At 35.6% G+C, this 17982-nt stretch overlaps 2 protein-coding genes across 2 annotated transcripts in view; one reads left to right on the plus strand and one right to left on the minus strand.

Annotated features, from left to right (window-relative positions):
- Nucleotides 1-17982, minus strand: part of ALDH18A1 (aldehyde dehydrogenase 18 family member A1) — a 148437-nt gene that overhangs the window by 129726 nt on the left and 729 nt on the right. The gene's annotated exons all lie outside the window — the stretch shown is intronic.
- The window catches only part of CFAP46 (cilia and flagella associated protein 46), an 89351-nt gene that overhangs the window by 66451 nt on the left and 4918 nt on the right, over nt 1-17982 (plus strand). The window contains exons 45-57 of the mRNA XM_050899072.1: nt 428-595; nt 3869-3966; nt 4653-4732; nt 5155-5306; nt 7173-7294; nt 7718-7800; nt 8909-9073; nt 10842-10918; nt 11503-11563; nt 11656-11691; nt 13721-13823; nt 15010-15122; nt 17564-17645. Coding sequence (XP_050755029.1) covers nt 428-595; nt 3869-3966; nt 4653-4732; nt 5155-5306; nt 7173-7294; nt 7718-7800; nt 8909-9073; nt 10842-10918; nt 11503-11563; nt 11656-11691; nt 13721-13823; nt 15010-15122; nt 17564-17645 — 1340 coding nt within the window. The remainder of the gene's footprint in view (nt 1-427; nt 596-3868; nt 3967-4652; nt 4733-5154; nt 5307-7172; nt 7295-7717; nt 7801-8908; nt 9074-10841; nt 10919-11502; nt 11564-11655; nt 11692-13720; nt 13824-15009; nt 15123-17563; nt 17646-17982) is intronic.

A 17982-nucleotide genomic window follows, 5' to 3' on the forward strand; every position in this document is an offset into this window, starting at 1 on the left:
GACAGAAAGTCTTACCCTTTATATTGCTCTTTGTAGGAAGTCTGTTAAAATGTGTGATGTGATGGCTATACAGTAAAAGGCACAGAAACACAGAAAAGACTCAGCTTACTTGAAAGGCTAAGTTCAGGACACAGGCATTTACCTTTCCATGTAGACCTTAGATGACTAAATGCAGGAACATAGATGATAAATGTAGACAAAGAAGTCAGTTCTAGCTATTCATATTTAAGAAATCTTCGTAAGTTATTGCCATACTGTTTACATTAGATTGTAAACACAAATAGCAGACAGGCTTTTGCTAATCCATCTCACCTTTCAAGCAAGTGACTTTTTCTTTAACATATATATGTGTTATAACAAACATAGAGTATGTATGTATTTATATTATTTTTGGGAGGGAAAATAAATAGATATAAAAATTTTACAGAGCTGTTCAGCGTCTATGATGATGAAGAGTATCCTTCTAACAGCTACATCTAACACCAGCAGCTCTCAGCTGGCAGCATTACTGCATCTTCACAATCATTTAAAACAAAACAGAAACACAAGTGATCTTCTAAAAAATGTGGAACAGCAACTGACTGCTACTTCAATGGTAACTTTTTGAGATGTCCTACTTATTAGGGGTTTATATGTATGTTATATAAATACACACACTGAGACATATATATACGTAGACATACATATATACACACATACACAGATATATATCGTTTCAGTTATTCCTGGAATTAAATAATATTTCATCTGGTTTTTTTAAACTCTATTAAACTTTTTTGTTTTCTTAATTTGAGTCATGGGTTGAATTGGTCATGAATCGAAATACATTTTTATCAGTATAGTATGTACTGTCCTGTGGTTTTGTTTATGCTAGGTTATCTGTGTGGCATGAGCTATGCAATTTAAGTCAGAAGTGAGATTTTAAGGATGCAATTCCAGTTTGTCTTATAGTTACAATTTGGTATAGCTGGATGTCAGAGTTGTGCTATCTGCACACTTAAATCATTAATTCCATGTGAGTTTCGCCCAGTCCAGCTGAAGATGCCATTGTAAAGGACCCTTGCAACAGACACTCCTGTCACCATCTGGACAGCATCCAATCATCCTGTTTGAGATACTCAGGTCCCCATGCAAGTGTTACCCTATGAAAAGAGCCTGGTTGGTTTTTTGTTTGGTTTTTTTTAACAAACACTCTATCCATGAGTCTGGGCATCAACTAAACTGTGATATTGCAAACTGGATATTTAAAGAAACCAACCAATAAAATGTAATTCATGTAATTTGTAGTTCTGGAGCAATAACGGATAAACTTCTGGGAGATAAGTACTCTGTTTTTCGGTCTAAGCTGGCTGAGAACTGTCTGAAGAACATATTCTTCAAATGTCTGAGATCTAAAAGTGGATACCAAAACTAAGATTAGAAAACCCTAGGTTAGAAATGAGTGTAATTAAATCTGCCCGCAAGTTAGATACAAAGGATTAGCTGTAGCTGGCAGGGTTTAAGCATTTACAAAATATGGCAAGCAGAGATACAGTACAGGATAAGAAAAATATATGTTTGTAGGCTACTGTTTTGGCTTTTTTCTGTATGTGCTCTATTATCTTATTTAGCAGAAGGATTAGGATAATACTTTGTTTAGAAGCCACTGTTTTTGAGTTGCTGTAATTATCTAACTGGTAATAGATATTCTAGCTGAAAACATTCGTTAATGCCCACCATGTCTGTACCTGTTGCAGTAGCCCAGGAAAGAAAGGGTGGCAATCAAGACATCTGTTCATGGCTGCATTCTTGAACTGCATGATTCCAGGCAGCATGAGATGCAAGAAGTCAAAGTGGTCACTGAAGTAGTTCTGAGGGTATATTAGTGTTTTTTAAAATTCAGTTGAGATTTTTAGTTCGGATCAGGAATGCACTTTCAAAGTGAATCTCCCAGTTGTCCTTGCTTACAGTGCTTTGATTTGCATCGTGGTACAATGACTGTATGAGCTGGGTTCCTCAGACGAAAACTGAACTGGATTCTCTGATGCACTCAAGCCACACTGAGCAGGCATTCAGTCCAGGGGGCCAGTCCAGAGGTACTCTGAAGTAAAAATCAGTGTACAGTGTATAATTCTGCTCCTGATGAGCTGTACCACTTGATAATGTAGGTATACCCAGAGTGTACCCAGTGCGCTTAAGCACATGAAACTTCAATCTGAAAAACACATAAACACACATGCTTAAAGGCAGCAGTCTCAAAAAACATTTATAGTCCTTTCTGTATTAGGACCACTTTTGCATCTGGAGTCAGACTGTTTAGTCACTAGGAGGTTTTTGGTTGGTTTTCGTTGTATTTTCTCAAAAAGGATTGTATATTCTTTAGCACAATATTTTTGTGGTGGGTTGACCTTGGCTGGTTGCCAGGTGCCCACCAAGCTGCTCTATCACTCCCCCTCCTCAACAGGACAGGGAGAAAATATGATGAAAAGCACATGGGTCAAGATAAGGACAGGGCTATCAGTCACCCGTTACTGTCATGGGTAAAACAGACTCGACTTGGGGAAATTAATTTATTACCAATTAATAACAGAGTAAGATAGTTCTTCACAAACTGCTCCAGCGTGGGTCCCTTCCACAGGGTGCAGTCCTTCAGGAACAGACTGCTCCAGCGTGGGTCCCCCGCAGGGTCACAAGCCCTGCCAGCAAACCTGCTCCAGCCTGGGCTCCTCTCTCCACGGGGCCACAGCTCCTGCCAGGAGCCTGCTCCAGCGCGGGCTTCCCACGGGGTCACAGCCTCCTTCGGGCATCCGGCTGCTCCGGCGTGGGGTCCTCTCTCCATGGGCTGCAGGTGGAGATCTGCTCCACCGTTGACCTCCATGGGCTGCCGGGGGACAGCCTGCCTCACCATGGTCTTCCCCACGGGCTGCAGGGGAATCTCTGCTCCGGTGTTTGGAGCACCTCCTCCCCCTCCTTCTTCACTGACCTTGGTGTCTGCAGGGCTGTTTATCTCACGTTTTCTCACTCCTCTCTTCCAGCTGCTGTGCAGTGTTTTTACCCTTTCTTAAATATGTTATCACAGAGGTGCCACCAGTGTTGCTGATGGGCTCAGCTTTGGCCAGCGGTGGGTCTGTCTTGAAGCTGGCTGAAACTGTCTCTGTCCAGCATGGGGGCAGTTCCTGGTGTCTTCTCACAGAAGCTACCCCTGCAGCTCCCCCTGCCACCAAAACCTTGCCATGTAAACCCAATACAATTTTATATAGTTCCTTTTGGTGAGGTGTCTATTCTTAACAAAATTGTGAAGGGCTTTTACAAACATAAATGTTACAATGAATTATTCTGCTCCCTTGCTTTGCTAATGTTCTGGTAGGATTTGATAGCATTTTAACTTCACGGATAGTGTAGTGGCCAAAAAAGTCATGTTGTTATGAAGAGTGGAATAAGTTACAGTATTTGTAATTTGTTTTAAATAATATTTATAACTCCTTCTGCACTGCACAAAAATCACATAATCACAGAATGTTTGAGGTTAGAAAAGACCTCTGAAGGTCATCTTGTCCAACCCCCTTGCTCAAGCAGGGGCCACCCAGAGCCAGTTGCCCAGGACTGTGTCCAGATGGCTTCTGAATATCTCCAAGGATGGAAACTCCGCAACGTCCCTGGGCAACCTGTGCCAGTGCTCAATCACCCTCACAGTGAAAAAGTGTTTCCTGTTGTTTGGACGGAGCCTCCTGTCCTGGCACATCTGCTGAGTGTTTGTTCTGGCTTTTTTTTTTTTTTTTAAATATTAGCACCATCTTTCCTAGAATTATTATCAATTTTCTGATGAAAGAACTGAGATTGGGGTTTATAAAATCTATGAAAATAATGCTAGTTTTGAATTATTGTACAGGCATGGAGAAATCTCTGTATTCCTGTTGAACATTTTAATATAATGGATGAATTGCCATCTAATTTCTACATAATTATTCTCCAGCATTCAGAAGACAGGTATAAAATTTCATCATTTTGGTTTAGCATTCTGTTTGTTGCAAATGTCATCTTTTTTACCTGTAAATAGTCACTATTTTGGTTGTTTATTGCCTTTTACTTCTAATTTTGCTGGACTTGAATTTTAGGATAGTGAACAAATTAATATATAAATAAAACTGCCTGCAGCTCAAAGCTGTATGTTTTTCTGTACTTTTGATTTCCCTGATTATCTCTTAAGTCTCCGGAGGTCACTTGAAAGGTTTCAGGCCATTCTTAGTATCCTCCTAAATTCTGTTAATAGTTTCCAGCTCTTATTGCTTATGGTCTTGAAAATGTTAGGAGGGGTCATATTTAGCTTTATAAAGCCACAAATGATCTCATTACTGCAGCCTAATTAGTGACTACTCATAAATTGAGCTGTAGCAACTGACTGAGAACCTTCACCAATTGTGAAAGGCCTTAAACAATTGTCATGGAACAAATAAAAATATACCCTACTGGATATATAGCAACGAAAAAACTTTCCTTACCGCTCTCAGTTTGTTCCAGTTAGATTTTGCAGGTTTTTGCCCCCCAAGGTGGGGGTAAATATTGCATCTTGAGAGTATTCCTGAGCACATTAAGTTAGAGGGTAATAAATTTGCTTCATATAAACAAGGCTGAACAGTCAAATAATCTACTCAGCGGTTTTCTGCTTTCCATAGATCAAATTTGTACAGTTCATTGATTGAGATGCCAAAAGTAAGTACTGCACAGCAGAAAGGAAAACCCACTCAGCCAATGGGTAAGTGCCCCTTACATTTAAGAGATAAAAATCATTGCACTGATGTTATGAGAAGGCTCATATCTTTCACTGTTGTAGTCAGTAAAATTTTAAAATAATTTTAAAAATAATTGTAACTTAGTAATACCAGAGGAAAGTAAATACCTAAATACATGTGTTTCATTATCAGTTATAATGTGTCTAGTCACAATTTACAGAATTTTTGTTTATATTTGAAGGCTAAAGTTGTTATAGATAAATAATTGTAGAGATTTTTTCACTGTACATTTCTGTATATATTTTGTGCTAAATATATATATGAAGTTATTTCATTTTCAAAGAATACCATGGTTTAGAAACTGATGTTCTCTGTACAGTTGTTTCTTCAAGTACAAATATGTCTCAAAAAGAGTCTTAAGATGCTGTTATCCTTCTTTTAATAGTGCAAGCTAAAGTTTCTCGATTTCCTGTGAATCCTGATACATTTTGTATTTTGTTGGAAAAAGTGCGTCTTTACAAGCAGCAAAACATGAAGAGTCATCTTAAACAGACTGTCATTCAAAACTTGCAAGAGTGTGTCTCCAAAACAGATGTGGTAATATATTTGATTACCTTATATTTAAAATTGGGTGAAAAACATGTATTAAAAAAATACGATAAACACTCTTTATGCAGAGTTTTCAGTTTATTCCAAGTGTAGCATCCCTAGTCTTCACAGTTGCTAAATGCTGTGTACTCTGCTTCAAAATTTAATCTTACTGTATTATTCTCTTGCTGTTTAGAATGTCATTCAGCAGCTTTGAAATGTTCAGTAGTTTATCAGAATTAAAAATTGATGCAATTGAGATCAATTTACTTAAAAATGTGCTGTACCTCTAAGATTTGCATTTGCAAATGTACATTGCCTTTCATATCACATGAAAGCCCCAGCTGTCCAAAGAAAAAAACCGAGATCATAGATCTCAACCCTTTAATCAAAATAAAACTATCTTAGCCAGAGATTTATTACTGATTTCCAACACAAAAGTTTCTTTCTAGGGCACACAATATCTTTTGCACTATAGCTGTTTATTTGGACGCAGCTGATCCAAGTCTGTTAGTCACAAAATTTTGCTTCAAGGACACATCTCATTGGAACTCCAAGTTTCTAGCTATGAACACTCTTAAATTCTAGATTATAAAAGTTTTCTGTTACTGCAAGAAGGCTCAGTTTTATAAGGCCATTGTTTTTCACAATCAGTGAACACAAGTTGTGTAGCATAAAGGTACACTGGAAAAGCCTGCGAATTTCACATAAGCTTTTAAGCTGCAAGGTGACAAAAAGTCTTCTGCACGTGAAATGTCCAAGTCTACATCCTAGCATTCTAATTTAATTTAATTTTGGCTCCATTATATAAAATTCAGGTTTTTCAATATCAATCAAAATTCACTGTTAAATATAGCATATTAACAAAAGCTGGTATAGACCTATTTCCATCATTAATATAAAGGAAAAAAATACAGATCATATTGAATTTTCTGTACAAGTTTTCATTGTTTTGATCACACAATTTTGACACATCTGGTTCTTGAATTATAATTCCTTCAGGTTCTTTCAGTTAAAATACCAATTATTGCAGATGGTTGAAGTGTTGATTAGTTTTTCTCTTGTCCGTGGCCAGCCTTTGTTGTAATGGCAAGTTATGTAAAGATTGCTGTAGTTGCATAAGTAAAGAAAAAGATGATAAGATAACATCAGGTAAAACAGACAACAAAAAAAAAAGTGGCTTAGGTTTTTAAAATGCATGTGCATTACAACTTTCAATAATTATGCATGCAACCTGTACAGAGCCACACAAACAGAGCTTTGGGTGAGATGTCCATTCATTAATACCAACACTCTTCACCATTTAGTTGAGATAATTTTTCCAGCTAGTGTTTTTGTGTCCATCTATATTGGCTTTTAGAAGCTTCCGTTTTTAGTGACATCTTCCCCTATATGATTCTATTCTCTCCTTATCTATTTTCTTCATTCTATTTAGTTTTTTCATAAATTGGCTCCACTGATCTCTCCATACACTTTCATTTGCTTCTTCTATATTCACCTTGCAGTTTCTGTTTACTTCTCAAAGTTGTCCTTTCACAATTTCTTCCCATTATTTGGAGCACCACGTTATCTTTTCTTTCTGCTGGACTTCCCTGCCATTCCCCATTGAAATTGCAGAAGTATATTAATCGCTTAAATAATAAATATTGACATCTTGTACTGATTCCTATGTCAGAATATTTTGCAAAATGCTGATAGGAGTGATGTTTTGAAGTAAAGTAGTTTTGAAACTGACTTTCTATATTTATATTTTCCATTTTATGATGTTTCAAATGATTTGATTTAGCCTCTGATTTAACATAATACACCCTCCATCCTTGTTAAATAGCATTTTGTAAGTAAGTATTCTGTTTTTTGTTGCAATGTGTGTGATAGACTCCAACAGAGAAAATAGATTACAATGGACATGATTTGACATCAGATTTCTCTGAAATACTAGAAATTATGGAAGAATATCTGAAACCAGTGCTGTCACAGTTTGATTTTTCTGATGTCAGGTAAGACATTTAGTTGTTTTATCGTCATTTGTGAAAATAGAATGGTGACTCAAGTCCTATGAATAAAGGAATGGTTTTAGCAAGAATAGACCCTGTTGAATGAACTTTTTACATCTTTAAAGACAGTATATGCAGGATATGCAAGAGTAAGAGGATGGAACCATATGATAGACTAATGGCCATTTCTAACAAGCACTGTTCTCCAGCTTAAGTTATACAATATTGAGTTCAGGATGAAACATTATAATTTAACTAGTTAAAGATGGGATTTCCAAAGAACAGGAACTCCAAAGGGAGTACATCCTTTGTGTAAAATTTCATTGAGATTGAAGCAATTTTGTCTTTGTGTTTCTTGTGAAAACTTTTACTTACATACATAAGTATTAGTGCTGGTAATATTTTCACTGTAATTCCTCTTCCCAGAGAACAGAGCACATCAGTTTCAGCAGCTGAATCAGGAAAAGTAAAAGTGAAAGATAAGGACACCAAACACACTAGAATGCGGGGTATGTGCTCTCTTGAGTACAAGACGTGTGTGTGTGTGTGTACGGACAGATATCAAAATCCTGTCATTTTAGTTTCAATTTTTTTGAAGCCAGGGAGAAGAAAAAGGCTTTAGCAATTGTTTTGTCTGTTTATTTTCTACATCAAGTCAAGTATTTTAGTATACTTCCGAAGAGATTATTTATATGCTGGATGGAGCTATCCTTCTGCATGTATTTACAGTCTTCCAAACTATACACGCTTTAGACAGCTAAATAAAATGGCTTTATTACAAAACAGTCTTTTCAGGAGAAAGGCCACAAGAAAGAACTTTCTTAAGTCTGTTGATCTCTTTTTGTTTTGTCTTTTCCGCTTTTTGCTTTATGGACTCTCACAGGTTGTTTGCTTTAATGCAAGCCTAACGCTGGAATATGTCCCTAAACACGTTCCAAGAGAAGAGGCAATCAAGTCCATGGCTTGCTTTGGGGATGAGTTTTTTGCGTTATGGTGGGGAGCAGTGAAGTTTCTCAATTAAAAAATTACTTTAAAAAGATGTACATTTGCATTTGCTTTTACCTGCAAGAGTTTCTGCAGTCTGGCAGCTGGCTGCTTCTGTCATTCTGCAAAGACTGAATAACTTGTCTTCCATGTATTTGTTGTTTCTCTGTAGAACAGGAAAATGTTGTCATAATGATATTCAGTACTTTTTTTCTAAATAACAGAAACAAAAAGTTTCCTACAGAAAGACACAGTTAGCATTGGATAAGAGCTCCTTTACAACTCTCTACTGTTTAGCCAAACACTGCTCAGGCAGTTTTGCATTTCCAAACATCATTTTCTTGAATACATTGCATACACCTGGACTTCAATCTGAGATGGTTGGTTATTAATACGGGGATATTTTTCCCTCTGAAGAATCAGTGCTCAGAAGTGCATATGCATAGAAGTTTGACAACATCTTAGGAGTAACAGTATCAAAAGAAGTATTTTTACATAATGCACTTAATCCACAGTAAAATGGAGTTCAAGTGTCATAAAATAAGAAATTTAGGTTTTTACATCTAACTTCAATTATTTATATGCATACTGAGAACTACTAAATCTCAATCATGTTCTGTCACATTTCTTCAGGTACACCTATGGACTTAGGATTGTGTGTGGTATTACTAGGAGATACATTATTGATGGAATTGCCTTTGGAAGCTCTGAGTATCTTTAAAGAGGAAGGAATAAGTTCTGTATCCAGAGATTTTTCTCTCCAGATTCTCTACAATCGAGTACATCTGGCTGAGTCAGGTACTATTAGATAAACATTCTTTGCATTAGCGTAATGATGCAGCGAACAAGATGATACTTAAAATTTAAATAATATGAATGGTGTATTGTATTTTACTGGAAGACTGCCACATACAATAGGTTTCCAGTATTTTAGATTGAATAGATAGTACAGTAGACTTAGTAATGTACAGGCTGATTATAGTTGCAGTGCTAGCTAATTAAAATAACCTCTAATATTAAAGAGCTATGTAAAACTCTGGAATCTAAAATGGCTTGCAAAGTTTCAGTTATACAAGTATGGTCTTAAACTCTTTACAGCTGTTTTCAGCTGCACTGAAAAAACTGAAACAAGAATTTAGACTTCTGTTAATTTTCTTTAACATTAGTGTAAGACTTTGCTCAAAATATCAAATGTAAAAAACTTCTAATCATTGAGCTACTTCTCTCTGTATAGCTCAGATTACATTAAGGGCTCAGGTCAATCCAGCGATTCTTGTGCTATGCATGAGCAAAATCAGATCCCACAGGCTTTATGGACTTCTTTCATTACTGCAGACACTTGCACCCTATATAAACTCTTCAGTGAAATAAGTTTGTTATGTGAGGTAGTTGGAGAGTTGGTAAACTTGTCCTTATGGCGTCTTAAAACTCATTTTGTATTTATTCTAAGTGAGTAATAAATGCAGGCACTAAGCAGTTTTTTGGATAAATCAAAGATACCTTTTATTACTGAAGTTAAAAATTTGAAGTCACATTTTGCTTATTCATAGATAAAAACACATTCTAACTCAAATTAAATTATTAAAAGTAGTGGGCCTAAGCTAAAAAATAGGGTAAGTTTAGAAAATCTCACTCTGTATCATGGAAGTATTCTGTTCCAGAGAGGTTCTTGTATTGTGTTCATATCTGCAATATTTAGCGCCTTCAGTATAACCTGTCCTCTGTTTTTCCATTTCACCCCTTCTTTCTAAAGGGAAAGAACTGTGAATAATCTGAGATAAGAATATTTTTAGTCTACATACAGATTCATATGCTGTTACCGGTCTGTTAGAAATAGGAGGTTTAGAAGATGTGGGGTTTTTTTTTCCATTTCTGTTTTTCCCTTTTTTAAAGTGAAACTTCTTATGGTTGCATAATTTTAGAGGCGGATAAATGAGAGGAAGCATAGTTGAAAAGTCTCTGTTCATGCTATTATGAAAGTAGCCACTGAATGAGGAGAGAAACACTAGCCATATGAGTAATAATGCATATCTCAAACTTCCACCAACTTACAGTGCACTCCAGTGATAACTGGCCGAGACATGTACTTTGGGTGATAGTCATATATACAGTGAGAAATATAGGTCAGTTTTCTGTGCTTTTTTAAAATCCCTTAAAGAAATAAAAAATCAGATTCAAATATGAAACTTTATTTTTCCTTTCGATCTCTATGTGTCTCACAGAAGCTTCAGTTATTCCAGTAACGTCAACAATGAATAGATATGGCAATAGGCTTAGAAAGTGCTTTGATAATCACTGTTGAACTCTGTCCTAAATCTGCAATGTAATGAAGCATTTGCATGTCTAAGGGATCCCATCTCTTGCTTGTTTTCCACTTTCAAGCCATTATTTTTAGGCAAGAGGGTTTGGGGAATGTCCTTGCCTTGCTGTGATGTGAAATTAATTTTTATTTTTTCTAGTTTAATCTGTTATTACAGCATAACAAATATAAGTAGTCCTTCAAGAAAGTTGTATTTTCTAAAACTACCTATATCTTAAAAAAAATCTGTTCTTTTCACTTCCACAGAGACTGAAGTTAAAACAGATGTTGAAATATCTAAAGAAACAAAACCAAAAGCTCATCAGAAAAAGAATGTCAAAATGGTGAACTTTCCACATTTTTTAAATAGACTCAATAGGAGTAGCTCTTCTTTTTGTGTAAAAAATGTTAACTGCAAGTGGCTTGCATAGAAGCTCATTATATATGCTAGAATTCTGAAGTGGAATAAATATCACATAAGTCCATAAGAATTTTGCTTCTTGTTGATTTTGCAGTAATGACAGAGTTGTTTCTTTGAAAAACCATACTCTCTGTGTAAATATGACATATTTAACAACCCACCAGGGGAGCTGCTTAAAGTTACTAAAATACTTCCCCCAACAATATAGTATATTTTATATAGTGTATGCACATATTTTTAGAAATATATATGTATGTATGCATATATATCTATATATGTGCACGCACATGTGTATATATATCTAATGTATATATATGCATTGTAGATAATGCAGAATAGCTTATGCTTTTAATTTCCATTGACAATTGAGTATCATGCTGCTTTTAATCCTACCTTCAAAACTTTAGAACATCTTTTTGTTCGTTGTTTGACACAAAGAATGCAATACTATTAATATTGGATTGAGATTTCTGCATGTAATAGAATATGTATTCTTTTTAATTGTAGGCACCAATTAATCGTGATTTACCCTCTAATTGCTTGCCTGTTGATACTCATAATTTTAAATGTATCCTTTCACAAACTATTAGCTAAGTGTATCAGTTACCCTTTCTTTTTTTGTTGTTTACATGGCATTGTTTACGCTTAACTGTTTATCAGATATTGTGGACCCCTATAATGAAGGAAGAGAGGCAGGTAATGTATATAAAATAATATTTTCTCCACAAACTACCCATGGAATTTATAAATTTTTGTAACAGAAAATGAAGTCATGACATCAAGATGTTGACAAAAACACTTAGCTTTTCATCAGAACAGTACTGCTTATCACCTGTCAAATGATGCATCAGTGAAACAATACAACCTGTTTCAGGTTCAGGAAAGAAATTAGATTGTCTTAGTATTTCTTTCATATCACTAAATATTGACCTAATATGGCCAAGAAAATAATTACTTGAGTAATCTTTCTTACTATGTAATCCAATTAAAAACACATGCTTACTTTCAAGAACTTGTTATAGCATTTTTAATTATTCAAATATATGCCATTAAGATGCAATATCAGTAGTGTGGGGAAGGATATAGGTTAATTGAAAGGATATGATGCTTTGTATGATCTTCTTTGTCATACAAGAAATTTGCTTGAAAGCCATGAATGGGCTTGGAACAAACGGTACTGAGTGGGAATGGACTGGGACAGGAACAGTTGGACTCACCACACCTATACAGCAATTCTCAAGCTAAAGACTACAAATAAAGCATGTGTAACACGTAAAGTTTTTGCGGTCCTTTGAAAGGTGAAGGGTACTATGATAGACACAAACAGTCCTATAAGGGTATTTGAGAGGGTTGTTATTTCCTTTCGGAATGTATTTATCAAGACAGTAAGCATTTATTGTATTAGAATAGAATAGAGTAGAATAGAATAGAATACAATAGAATAGAATAGAATAGAATAGAATATTTGCAGTTGGAAGGGACCTACAACGATCATCTCGTCCAACTGCCTGACCACTTCAGGGCTGACCAAAAGTTAAAGCATGTTATCAAGGGCATTGTCCAAATGCCTCTTAAACCCTGACAGGCATGGGGCATCGACCACCTCTCCAGGAAGCCTGTTCCAGTGTTTGAACACCCTCTCAGTAAAGAAATGCTTCCTAATGTCCAGCCTGAACCTCCCCTGACGCAGCTTTGAACCATTCCCATGTGTCCTGTCCCTGGATCCCAGGGAGAAGAGATCAGCACATCCCTCCCCGTGTCCCCTCCTCAGGAAGCTGCAGAGAGCCATGAGGTCGCCCCTCAGCCTCCTTTTCTCCAAACGAGACGAACCCAGAGTCCTCAGCCGCTCCTCATAGGACATGCCTTCCAGCCCCTTCACCAGCTTTCTTGCCCTCCTCTGGACATATTAATTCAGTTTGACACAAACACTTTAAAAATACAATTTTACCTCACTTTTTCTCCCAGTGTGTGCAATAGTTTAACTGATTCACATTCGTTACCCAACTCACATGTATATCAAATGCCAAAAATTGATTTAATGGAGGTTTTTAATTGAGATAGTTATTAAACCTAAACTCAATGCAAAAGAAGCTACTGAAGAATCAGTAGCATAATAGAGTATGTCTCCATATGTTTGCAGTTTCTTCTTCACAGCAGATCAGAATAAAACACTGTTTACCATGTGCTCAATATCTGGCTCTAGAGTGTATCTTTCATTTACAGTTGTATGAAAATCTAGTCAAAAAAGTGAAAATGAATTATCATTAAATATGCAATGTTCTTGGAGAGCAGAGGTGGGTTTGGAGTCTTGCTTTCTGAAATCAGGGCTCTGGAAACTCAGTTATTTTCTCCATGTACTTAAGTCCTCTCTGAGCCTCTGGAACAGAACTGTATGATCAGTGCTGGTGTTTTCAACTCTTTACACTTTTCTCAGGGTATCTGGAATTTTTTCTTTGTGCTTTTAAAGTCTTTAACCTGTCTACCGAATAATCCTTGTCAGTTATAAAATATACCTTTCAAATGGGAATTACAAACAATATTACTCAGAAAATGTCACAATTGCTACAGTTTTCAAAGCCAGACTTAGGTTTCAAAAAACTTAAAATGTAATGGTGGCCTAAAACCCCTAAATATTATATTGTCATTTTAAAATGATTGAAATTAAGATTGCCCAACGTACTTTGTAGCATGTTAAGCTCATAATGATGAAATTCTGTTGTTACAGAAGCTTTAAGTCCTTCCCAAAAAATAAAGGAAATCCTAGAAAAATACCATGACCTATTTACACTACAGTGGGAAGGAGTTATTGGCAACATACGTGTTCCAAGGTTTGTAATATTCTGTCTGCTTTCATGTTTTATCTATGTTTCTTTTTTAAAATTGTGCCTATTCCCAGAGGCTTCAGTCATAAAATAGAGTCACATTTTGCTGAGCTGGTAAACACATAGCTAACCATTGTCTTTGTTTCAAATGCATATTTAGATTTGTAGACAAAATATTTTAGGAATCTGAAATTTAGCCAGATTGGTTGCATCAGAGTTGCTGTATATGTAGATAATCCAATTTTGACAAAAAGTCTGCTGGTGCAGTCTTTGATGAATATTATATGTGAGCATAAATGTAATTTCTGGCTTTGCTCATAACTTTTTAAATCCAAGTATTAAAAACTATAGCATCTCCATGCACATTGAGTCAGCTGTAAGATTGGAGCACAGACTTCAGAAGCAAAGTAGTGAAGGTTCATCTCACAGTTTACAATTTCAAACATCTGATTGTGAAACTAATACCATTTTAAGGAGTTTATTCATGAACGCACTTTGTTCTTTATAGAAGTACTTTACTTTTAAGATCATAGCCATAGAGGGATAAAAGGGATCTCGAGAGGTCAAGCAGTGACAAGTCCTGTAAGTGAGTCAACACAGTCATCACTGGACCTTCCTTTATAACTGCTAGTTTAATCAGTCCTTTGAAATCTTCTCTACTTAGGTAAAATCGTTGTGTAGGTACTCTAGTGTTTCTTCATAACAATTACAAAGATTGTTACCTGTTGTCAAATTGCATAGTTTTTGCTGCCAGCTAGGCTGATTATTTGCATCTCTTTTCAAAACCTAATTACTTCATATCCTGATGGGTGCATACATGAATACTCCCATTGAACATTAGACTAAATACTGTTATTTCAAAGCTGTACAATGCATACATTGATGATTTTTTTTTAGGAGAGTCTGATATTTATCTAAAAATACACTATGCTTCTTGTTTACTATGAGATGTTAGTAAACTAAGTATACCTCTGTATTAAAATAATTATTATTAATAGTCCATATGAGTTATTACACTTTCCATAGAATTCTGCAGTCTTGTTTGTCTCCTTGCTTTGCATGCTGGCTTTTCTTATAAATATTTCTGGAGTAAATAACACTGAAGTGTTTGCTATGGATAATTTCTGAAAAATATTCTTGTAAAGTAGTAAGACAAAAGTAATTTCCTTTCTTTCTTCTTCCTTCCTTTCAGCCAAGCTGAATGGGAGCAGCTGCTGACAAACTGCAGTGCATTTCTGTTCTATGGGATGGAGAGATTCATGTCTCATGTTTTACTCAACAGACTGGTTGCTATGAACATCCCAAGTGAGATAAGCAAACTGAAAAATATCTTTAAATTACATCACCTTTTGTTTCCAGTTGTGTTTATTTCATACTGTATAATTATCACAGTACTGACGTTAGCACTTAAGGGCTTTTTTCAAGATCTAGGGTTTTAATTGGAAAAACTTTGCATTATGTAGATTTTATTCTGTTGCACATCTTTCTTGTTATTCCTCACAAATAAGTTTAGTCCTTCTCCACTTCCAAATGTTGGAATTTCTTAAGTTCCAAAAATTAAGTCATCATCTAATGGTTTTCCCAGTAACTCCTCTCCTTTTCTATGGAATTTAGTATTTGGTAACGAAGTATTTTTTGTTGTTAAGAACAACCTCTGCAGTACCACTTCTCCAAAATTCCTCAGTCTCCACTGAGGCAAAACAGAATTGTCTATCAAGACTGGGTTAATGCTGAATGATTACTCTGGTATTATGGAGCATTTGTAGACTCTGAGAAGGTACTTTTTTCTCTGCTTCTTCACAACTAATTAGTCTGTCCGGTTTTGTAGCATAAGGCTTAGGTTCAGGACTGTTTTTTCGGATTCACAATCTTCCTTTCTCCTCCTATTCCCCTCGCACATCTGGAAGAAGCTCAACTTTGGAGTTGTGCTGAATTTGTCAGGGTAGCTGAATTGCTACATTGCTATATTGTGTTGAAATGTAAAATTGAGAAGGACAGTACACATCAGATTGTGAAGCCCTGCAAAGCAACAGGAAGCTTCTTCAGGAAGTGTTGATTTTCAAAGTGATTTAAACATGTATATGTAAATATTACTGGAAATCAAGAAAATATGTCTTTCTATATAAATTGGTCACTCTTGAAAATGAGGTTTCAGATGTCTGTAGGCCAGATATTTACAGGTCTGGCAACTTTTGGAAAGTTCCTGAGCACCTCGTTAACACTCACCCTGTGTCCTGCTTTTAAAATATGCCAGGATTAGTTTTCCAGTGCATCTTATTTCCTTTAATGGAGAATAAACTAATTTCAAATGTATTGATTTTAGTCCTCAAAGGATTGTTCGATTTTCTGACCACCTACACAACTTTTACTTGTTAGCTGGTAAAATTACTGTTGTCTTGCAGACTGAGTTTGAATCTATTGTAGAGCAAACCTTCATGTTAAAAGTACTTTTATTAATAACTAAGAACTGTGTCTGAGGTTTCTGAGGGCTCTAACCTGGACCCAATATTATTAAATATTGTTGGTCATTTACATGATGAAATAGAATATATCATTGCTGAATCTGGGTATGAGACCAGGCTGAGAAAGAGAATGAGGTGGTTCAGCAACTCCTGAAATGCAGGATTAGAATGCAAATTAACCTTGCTTTATGGGGATAATTAGCAGGGGGTAATTCAGGAAAGGCTAGAGGGAGGTGTTATGCTTAAGTAGAAATAATCAGTTAAACATTAATAAGTTAGGGAATGACTGCTTAGGGGGCAGAATTACAGAATAGAGTCAAGAGGTGGATCACAAATTACACAACGTCATCTTGCTAGGGGAAAAAAAAACTAAGCTCTGTTTTTTATATATATATAACCTTTATATATATACTATAACCTATAGTATAGGGCTAACTATACAGGAGTGTCCTTTGCAAGATATATGAAATAATTCCCCACTCTACTTAGTTTTGCAAAGGTCTCAACTGGAGAAGAATATTGGCCAAATAGAATAAGTTATCAGTGGAGAACATTAAGAGTGGTCAGAAGGCTTCAACAGATTTGTGTGCATAGTTTTGTTAATAAATATGTATGTGCGTTCATACATATATACGCATATAAAACATACTTTAGGAGGAAAGATTGACATATTGAGGGGAAATATGATAACAGTTCTCAAATATGTCAAAGGCTTTCCAAGCAGAAAGGGAATTTACTTCTCATCTGCTTGGGTTAGGAGAATAAGTAACAGGTTTAAGCGGCAAGCAAACCAAACAGTAGGGAAAGCTTTTTAATTCTAAGAGTATTATAAGTTATTTCACTGGAGGCTTTTAAGGAAAATAAGGAATGTTTGAGATGTAACTTGGTCCTAACTGGTGGAGAGGAACTGCGGTAGATAACATTTCCATACCTCCATCTTAGAAGAGTTTATAACTACAGAATTGAGTCATACGGGTCCTTAGCCTGTAATAAGATGGTATGTGGACTTCATTATTAGTTATACTAAGGTGGCACAGGAAAAAAACCTACAAAACACTGTGGAAAAGTGTAGCGAAGTTACAACAAATAATGTTAAGATGACTTTATTAGTGTTCTTTTACTTAATACTTAACAATTTTGGCTGAAATATATAAATTTTATACTAGTTGTTTAGACTGCATTCAAGAAAGTCATTAACTTAAGAAAGTCCTGATTTACTTATATTTATTATGTTGGGCATTATTATTAGTGCAAGTACCATTGCTGTAACATATTTTTTTCCAGAATGCCATTTGATGATACTTCTAGATCTGGTGCGATCAAAGCAAAGTTATCAAAGAATTACAAACTCTGGTATCCACAAAAGGTAGGATAAAGTTTATTTTGATAAAGTCCACAATAAGGCAGATTATTTTTATTTCAAAGCAAAGTTAAGATTTTGAGTTATAAATATTCTCATTTACTTCTGCAAGTAGAAGGCCTTATATCTACACCTAAGGGAGAAGTTAGCCTCTTTATCTTGTAGCTTTATTCTTCACATAGGGCTAAATAGGATGAAAGCTCTGTTACAAGGCAATGATCAAGAAAATGACACAGAAATGTTGCTACATTGCACATATCTCCCAATTCTGAGTTCAAGATTCTCAAAATGTTCTAATGAAATATATAAAACTTCCCTTTAACAGATAAACTGTTAAGAGTCC

This window comes from Gymnogyps californianus, chromosome 6, assembly GCF_018139145.2.
Source record: "Gymnogyps californianus isolate 813 chromosome 6, ASM1813914v2, whole genome shotgun sequence".
NCBI lineage: Eukaryota > Metazoa > Chordata > Aves > Accipitriformes > Cathartidae > Gymnogyps > Gymnogyps californianus.